General features: G+C 46.1%; 1 protein-coding gene across 1 annotated transcript; it reads right to left on the minus strand.

The window, feature by feature from the left end:
• Window positions 1-714: 714 nt before the first annotated feature.
• Window positions 715-6,474, minus strand: LOC121273223 (keratin, type II cytoskeletal 8-like). Its single transcript, XM_041180239.1, has 9 exons — window positions 6,038-6,474; window positions 5,680-5,888; window positions 4,965-5,025; window positions 4,766-4,861; window positions 4,485-4,649; window positions 4,258-4,383; window positions 3,632-3,852; window positions 2,904-2,953; window positions 715-1,065 (listed from the first exon to the last, which is right to left on the minus strand). Exons 1-9 carry the CDS (start codon window positions 6,404-6,406, stop codon window positions 920-922), a joined length of 1,443 nt encoding a protein of 480 aa, XP_041036173.1. The 5' UTR covers window positions 6,407-6,474; the 3' UTR covers window positions 715-919.
• Between the last annotated feature and the right edge of the window lie 1,820 nt (window positions 6,475-8,294).

The following is an 8,294-nucleotide window of genomic DNA, read 5'->3' on the forward strand; positions in this document are numbered from 1 at the left end:
ATTCAATGTTGAACAAGTCCAATTGAGTTTGGGAAGCACAATGTGGTCCAGACAAGAGCTCCTCTTCTTGGGTCCAGAAATATGCCTCAGTTCCAAAGGCATTATTACATCAGTATGGTATCTTACCATTCCCCACGCGAGCTATCCTGTGACCTCTCGGAATGAGACTGCTCTACAAATTAGGGACCACATCGTACTGTAGTCCCACACTAACTGGGAATGGGTTAGAGACTGCACAAAATCAATTTCTGTACAACACTTACACTCAATAGATGGAGGCTACTTTCCCTAATCACTCTGGCCTATATTTCAACACATAGCCCAGGACAAGTGTTCTAACCCAACATATCTCCCGCTATCACATAGCTATGAGGTGGCCTGCCTTTATGATATGCAAACTCCATTGTGGAGATTCCAATATAACCTATGTCCAGTGCTTGTATTCTCAGCTGATAGAAAAAGTGATATGATTGCTGGAGGAGAATTATTTGAATTGTTGCTAAACTTTGCTGTATCCATATCATGCACTGACTGGTTTCAATGATGGTGTGCTGTGTTCCTTATGTGGAATACATAAACTACTCTTTCTATGTTTCACAACATTGCTCCAAACTTAATGTTATAAAAATTGAAAGATCTTAAATTTCAAAAGAACAGATGGAACTTCTTTCTTCCACTAACTTCATATTGTGCTGAAATAAAAAGCAGTCCGGATTTATTGATTTGAAGTTTATTCATTTCACAGGAATGTCATAAAATGCAGATCCCCGATACAAAACAATAGACAGAGTTGAGCACCGAAAACTTTGGGATATTTCCCATTTTAAAAGATGCAGGAAATAAGAGGAAATAGAGCTCTGACAATCAACTCAGTGGGCTGGTAAGAGACTCCGTTGGCATTAGTTTATCCCTCGATGATTCAATATGAAGAAAGATATCCACCACCACGGCTTTGCTCCACTGATTTCACAATCACCGTTTGGCTACTTCTGCCACTACCAGAGCCTCCTAAACCGAGAGAACTTTCTAATCCGCTACTCAAGTCACGGAACTGCTGAAAATTACCTGTAAAAGAGGAAAAACAAAACACCGTCTTATACTCTGGGTCTCACACTTTCTTTTCTTTATTCTTTCATGGGATGTGGGCATCACTGCCCATCCCTAACTGCCCTTGAACTGAGTGGCTTGCTTGGCCATTGCTGAAGGCATTTAAGAGTCAACCACATTGCTGTGGGTCTGGAGTGACATGGTAAGGATGGCCGATTTCCTTCCCTAAAGGACATTAGTAATTCAAAGAACAAGTACAACAAGAAGAGTAATTTGCATTTATATAGCACATTTAACACAGTAAAATGTCCCAAGGTGCTTGTCAGGTCCTTTATCAAACAAATATTTGACACCAAGCCACATTTGAGGATGGTGATGAAAAGCTCGCTCAAACATGTAGCTCTTAAAGGAGGAGGCAGAGAGGTAGAGAGGAGGAGTGGTTCAGGGAGGGAATTCCTAAATTTTGAGTCTTGGTTACTGAAAGTGTGGCTGCCCCTGGTGGGATGATGTAAATCAGGAATGTGGAAGAGGCCAGTACTGCAGGGGCACAGAGATCTCAGGGCATTGTAGAGCTGGAAGAAGTTACAGAGATGGAAAGGAATGATGCCCTGGAGGAACTTGAGCACAAGGATGAGAATTATCAGTTCAAGGCATTGCCTGATTCGGAGCAAGTGTAGATCGATGAGCACAAAGGGTGAACAGGACTTGGAGCATGTTAGGCTATGGGCAGCAGAACTTTGAATGAGCTGGAGTTTAAGGAGGATGGGGTTTGGGATGCTGGCCATGAGAACATTGGAATATTTGAGTCTGGAAGTGACAAAGGCAAGAGTTTTGTTTTCAGCATTCAATGAGCTGAGGCAGTTGTGGAGAAAGATGATATTACGGAGATGGAAGTGGGTGGTCTTGGTGTTGGAGTGGCTATGGGTTCAGAAGCAGAGCTCAGGGTCCAGTCCGACACCAAGGTTGCGAATATCTGGTTCAGCCTCAGGCAGTGGCCATGGAGGAGGTGCATTTCTTGAATAGCGAACATAGCTTGTGGCTGCGATCAAAGGTAATGGCTTTGGTCATCACCATGTTAAATCACAGGACCAACCAGTGGACAAAGCAAAAGAGGTACTGGAGGAGCACTGCTGTGGTCAAACATGTCTATGGCTGCAGACAGATAGAAAAGGATGAGAGATATATGTTACTGTGGTCACAGTCACATTGGATGTCTTTTGTGACTTAGATAAGGACTGTTTCTGTGCTTTTAGAATGGCAGAACGCTGATTAAAGAGGATCGAGCATAGAGTTGCAGAATAGATGGACACTGCTTTGGGAGGCAACAACACATTCAAGGACTTTAAGAGAAAAGCAAGGTTGGAGATGGGTCAGCAGTTTGCAGGAACACAGGGTGAAATGAGGGATTTATGTGTTGAGGGGTGATGGTGGCTCATTTGAACTGGAGGGGGACAGTACTAGAGGAGAAGGAATCATTAAACATTATCAGCCAGCATGGGGGTCAGGAGAACAAGTTGTGTAGTCAGCAGTAATAGAAGTACTTACATTGAACACTTATTGATATCATTGTTAAACACAGAGACATTATTTACACTTATGTATGACTAAAGTGAGATCTGAAATATGGAAATACAAAGCCATTCTATCAGCCTCTGGGAACTGAACAAAGAGAGGTTAAGGGTTGGGAAGCACTGTATAGATCCTTCTTCAGAACACACACACTGGGAGTTGAAATAACAACCTGTCTATTCGCTTCTCAACAAATGAAAATTACAGAATTTCACATTTTTGTTTTGGATTTCTAGCTCTTGCTCCCGGAATTCTTACTTCAAACTAGGAATTAGGAATTCTCTTACCTTGGCTCTGTACTTGCTGGATGTTAAGGGTTTTTACCCCACTTATCATCCTGTTGATAATGGAAACACAATCACATTACAGCAGGTACTTGCAGCATATTTACAGTCAGATTTCTCTTGAGTTGACCAATTTTCTCCATCTCCCAGGAACACCGGCATCTGCTGGGGTTCAGTGTCGAATGGGCACGGTCACCCTCCAGACCCTTGCCCAAAGTGCCCACTCTTCATGTATGGCCACAGGCAGCAAATGCCAACAGGCCATTTGGTCATGGAGCAGGGAGATCCAGAACTTCAAGCAGAACACACTGTATAGCCATCAAGAACAGGCTCCAGGGCTGCTTTTACCCCCCATTGCTTGGGACCCACAGCACAACTGAATGCCTCAACCACTGATCTGGTTCAGCTTCTGCTCAGTATAGCTCAGTTCCACAATGCCCACACCCAGTGAGCCATCAGGAGAGCTTTACTGGTTTATCTCTATGAAAGAAAGAATGAGTCACAGGCCAGGGATTCATTCTGAGAGTGAGTGTGATGTTTGTGTCTCCTTAGATACCAAGCCACTTTTAAACCAAAGTTCTTGTAGAATACCCTGGCACTCTGAGTTCCTGCACTTCATTCCATTCACAGATAACAATAAAGCACAAGTACAGATTGTAGTCTGCCACTAGAGAAAATGATGCACTGTGCTCAGTGTGATGGCTGGAGTTTGTAACTGCCCCATATCCTACCTTTCCTCCTCTCCCTCCAGCAGAGACCTATAGGTGGAAATTTCAACATCCAGATATAACTTGACTTGCAGCAGCGCCTCATATTCCTGGACTTGTTTCATCAGCTGTTGTTGTGCATTGGCCAGGGCAGTTTTCAGGTCTTCAATTCTATCCTTCGCACCTCTGAGTGACAGCTCGCCGCGTTCCTCGGCTTCTTTGATTAAAGCCTCCAGTTTGAGACGCTAAGTAACACAAATATTCACATGGTCAGTTCCATCGACACTTTGTGCATCAGAACAGCGCTCAAACGAGTCCTCGGGAAAGGAAGGGGGTCAAGGGAAGATGTGTTTGCTGGTAGCATCATGACAATGAATTGGGAACAGCAGTGTCGTGTGCACTGCAGGCTGGCAAGGGATTCACATTGGAATGGTTCCTTACCATTATCGAAAAGTTACCATCAGTGAGAGAGCAAGACTGGCAGAAATAGGCAAGATTGCACTGATCCCGCCACCACTTCTTGTCCAATTGTTGTTTTGGATGGGGTAGGACGGGGGAAGAGAATGAGACACACCCAGAAAGACAAAGCGCCATTCACAACAATTATTCACTTGTTCCCATTATCATGTTGCTTTCACTTCTTTGCCTACCTCGTTTCTCAGGCTCTCAATATCATTATTCAGTGCACGGATACGCTGATTCATCTGTTTAATCTCATCCTTGGTCACACGGAGCTCATCCCCATATTGTCCAGACGACATGCTCAGTTCCTGCATCTACAACGAAACATTGACACGGAGTTAGCAAAAGATTTCACACTTCAGCATCGACTGCAGATCTATCAATCCATGTGGGACATGAGGATTGGGATCTTAACCTTAGTCTGTTTCCAAATCTCCGCTTCTTTACGGCTCTGATTGGCCATGTTTTCATACTGAATTTTGGCTTCAGCAATGAGTTGTTCGATGTCCAGTTTGGGTCCACTGTCCAGTTGCACGCTGACAGATGTGTTCTGAATCTGTGCCTGCAGCTCACGGATTTCCTAAAGATCGGCGGGAGAAAAGATTGAAAAGTGATTGGAAGCGTTCGATCTGCATTGGATTACACTGGATTAGATTAAACAGCAGAGGACAATTGTGGGCCATGTCACATTGTTACCTCTTCAAAGATTGATCGCAGGAAGTCGATTTCGTCGGTGAGGCTTTCCAGTTTAGCTTCCAGCTCTACTTTGCTCATGTAGGAGTCATCCACGTCCTAAAGAGGAGAAGGACAAAGTACTTTGAAAAACTCTCTCAAGAGAGCCGTTTGCTTTCGGCCTGCAGACAGATATATATATATATATATATAGTCAGCTCACCTTCTTGACCAGGACAAACTCATTCTCCATTTCCGTGCGCTTGTTAATTTCATCTTCGTATCTGGAATGAAGCAGATTATTTTACTGAGAATCCTGTGGAAATCAATCTTACTGCCCAGTTGACATTACATTGTCTATTTATCAAATATCTATCCAGATAATCACCTTTCCCTGCAGCCCGAGTTTACCAAACCCACTAACTGCCCACCCCACCCCATTACCCCAATTCACTCATCCCTCTCCCTGACCTTCACAGCTCTGGGAGGCTCCTCCACCTTTACAACAGATTCGTTCAGCAAACAGCTCCTCCAGACCCAGATACTTGCTCCGTCCTGTGGTCCGCAGCCCAGATGCCCACACTCGGACACTTCCCTGTCCCGGAAAAGTGACTCTACAGGGACCGGGGCGCTGACTGATGTTTCCATCTCCACAACGCAGTGCGACTGATGCCAAATGCGGCAACCAGCTGGATCCCAGTGGGAAAACAGCGGACTCAGCTGCCACTAATGTGACGGGGACGAGTACAGCCATTTCCCCTCACTCCTGCAGTTTAGTCTACATGACTATCCTGAGGGTTATTTCTCCAGGTGCCATTTTGCCAGCTCCTGATCAATCTGTCAAAGTGGTCCTAATGTCAACCTGGGACTTTGTCTCGTTCAGACACGACAAGGGATAGGAACCAAAACTTGCCCAAATTCAGCAGCAGCGCACTTACTTGCCCTTGAAGTCTTCAACCAGACCTTGCATTTGGACAAGATCGGCCTCGAACCTGAGTTTCTCCTGCCCCAGTGTTTCCAGTTGTCTTTTCAGGTTGTCGATGTAAGTCTGGAACATGCTGTCGATGTTGGATTTGTATTCTCCTTGTTCTTTCAGGAGATTCAGTTTGACCTCCAGTTTCTTATTGATCTGTTCCAGGTAACGAACCTGCCGGTGTAAAATGAAGACACAGTTACGTTGGAACTGAATCGGCTGCAAAGTGAGAACACACATTTCTGGAGACACACCAAGTCATTGAGAAAAGGCACAGAACACTGGCTTCCAAACACGGCCGCCTGGATAGCTCTGAACTTTACCTGGTCAATGAATTTGACAAACTGGTTGTTGAGCCCCTTGATCTGTCTGCTCTCCTCCAAGCGGACACTCTGCAGGCTGGTGTCATTTTGAGGGAGAGGGCTGCTGAGGTCAATGTTAGTGGATTTCTGGATCAGCGCCCCCGAGAAGCCGCTGCTAAACCCCGAACTCCCCCCATAACCTGAGCTCCTGTGGAGCGGTGCCGCTATTCTCCGTGATTGACTTAGGATCAAACTCTGTGCTCTCCCCTGTATGGGGAAGGCAGTCCCGCTGCTGCCCACAATCCGTGCGGAGGATAATCTGCCTCCTATTCCGCCCAATCCTCTGACGCTGCCGCTTGAGGACCTGTAGGAGAAACTCGAACGAGACATGTTGAGGTTGTTTGAGAGAACCCGGAGTCCGAAACTGAACGGCTGCTGGGACTGAGGGCGCTCCCAGCTGCTTTTATGGGCTGTGTGGATCGAGGCTCGGTCAGGGTGTCAGATAACAGCAATGGGAATGGAGAAACCGAGAGAGGGGAGGAGCCGGTCACCGCCCTTTGCCACGGGTTCCAACCTGTCCCTTTGCGGTGCAGCAACACCTGGTTCCTGCAGTTCCAGCCGCTGGCCAACCTGGAGTCAGCAACAATGAGTGGCTTTGGGTAGCAGCTCCGTCCCCAACTTGTAGATCATCAGCTGGATGTGGGGCTGGGAGACTCCAAGGGCCTTGAAACGGTCCCTGTGAAGGAGCTGTTTGAGAGGCCAGCAACTGCAGTGGATATGATGAATGTAAATGGAGAGAGCAGCTCACAGTATTAGAGTCTATCAGTGAGGGTCATTCTGTGCTTTCCAGTGTTGGGATGGGGGTTATCTTTAGCGCATCAGCAGCATTCGCCAATAGCTCTCTTGCTTCCAGTGCTTAAACAAGTGGGCACATGGATTTGTAGATATTGGATCCGCTAATCGCTGCCGGTAGCTGCATACTGTGGTAAATAATGGGGTTAAATCCTGATGGACCGATTATCTGAGGTTATACTTCGGGCACCTCGACACTGTATGTTTGGGCAACTTTGCAGTTGGCGGACCCGGGGGGCGACAGGAGATATCATTCGTCCCAGACCAGTGCTTTTCGAGAATTCGGTGCAGAGTAACATGTGGAGAGTGTGTAAGCGAGAACAAATTGCGTCCGGCTCCCCTCCATTGGTAGGCATCTCTTGGTGTCCTGACTAATGTTTACCCCTCAATGTGAACCTCGGTCACATGGGCAATAAATACAAGATTAAAACAGTCTTTGTGAACCCCATGCAGTGTTGGGGACTTCCTACCCTTCCGCAAAGAAGGGCGAGAATCTCCTTTCCGTGTTGTGCAATGAGGTGCGATAATGCTCTTTAAGAAAACGCAGTGAAACTATTTTGCTGAAAATCGCAGCGACATCTTTAGCTGCAATATGAGTGCAGAATTGTTTTCACATCTTGTGCTTGGGTTATCTGATGGAAATTAACTAATTAATTAACAAGGTTGTCTTTGCAACTCTGAGAGAGAAGTGTGTCTTTTATTTCCGAACTTCTGCAAACTCGGACTCAAATTAGGGCAATTGTTTCAAGCCTTCCTTTGGTGTCTCTGGTGCCCCTCCCTGTCGGTGCTCATGTACTGTTGGCGCGTTGTCTATTCTCCCAACTGGATTCGTTAACCCGTGACTCAGGCAGTGTTCCCACCTATCATCCTGAGGCTATTTCAGCCAGACAAACCGGCACAGCAACTTAACACAGGGAGTTGTCCCCTCACCAATTACTGTCTCACGATGAAGTCTTACCCAGTTAAAAAAAAACACACGGAACAAACAAACTAAGATTTGAACGAATATCGCAGCGCTTCCAAAAGGGATATTGTTAATCTTGAACACCAGCACATAAGAAATTGTGGAATGGGAATCTGTCCTATCAGCTCTCGTGGACAACATAGCAAAGGCCCTTCGAAAGGTAACATTTGACCCCATCCCAGTTCAGCTACAACAAGCTGCCCTCCCAGACAATGTCTATTTATTATATCACTGTAGGAAGCTCTGAGGTGACTCCCCGCCCCTCCAGACCACCTTGTCCACTTACTGTTTCAGAATATTCACAGAATTTTAACGGCGCAGAAGGAGGCCATTCGGCCCATCGTGTCTGCACCGGCTCTCCAAATGAGCTTTATGATCTAGTGCCATTGCCATTAGCATTGAAAGGAAGCTTAGGCCAGAACCTCTGTTGCATTACTTTTTGCACTGTGGTTTCTCCTGTCT

The sequence above is a fragment of the Carcharodon carcharias genome, chromosome X, assembly GCF_017639515.1.
Source record: "Carcharodon carcharias isolate sCarCar2 chromosome X, sCarCar2.pri, whole genome shotgun sequence".
Classification (NCBI taxonomy): domain Eukaryota; kingdom Metazoa; phylum Chordata; class Chondrichthyes; order Lamniformes; family Lamnidae; genus Carcharodon; species Carcharodon carcharias.

What these genes read in the sequence shown, in the direction of transcription:
- LOC121273223 (XM_041180239.1), bottom strand. Translation starts at nt 6,406, where the DNA reads ATGTCTCGTTCGAGTTTCTCCTACAGGTCCTCAAGCGGCAGCGTCAGA. An exon ending in AGTTTGTCCTGGTCAAGAAG is followed by an intron (nt 4,862 to 4,964) that starts GTGAGCTGACTA and finishes TCTCCTCTTTAG; the next exon opens with GACGTGGATGACTCCTACAT. An exon ending in TTGAGAGCCTGAGAAACGAG is followed by an intron (nt 3,853 to 4,257) that starts GTAGGCAAAGAA and finishes TGTGTTACTTAG; the next exon opens with CGTCTCAAACTGGAGGCTTT.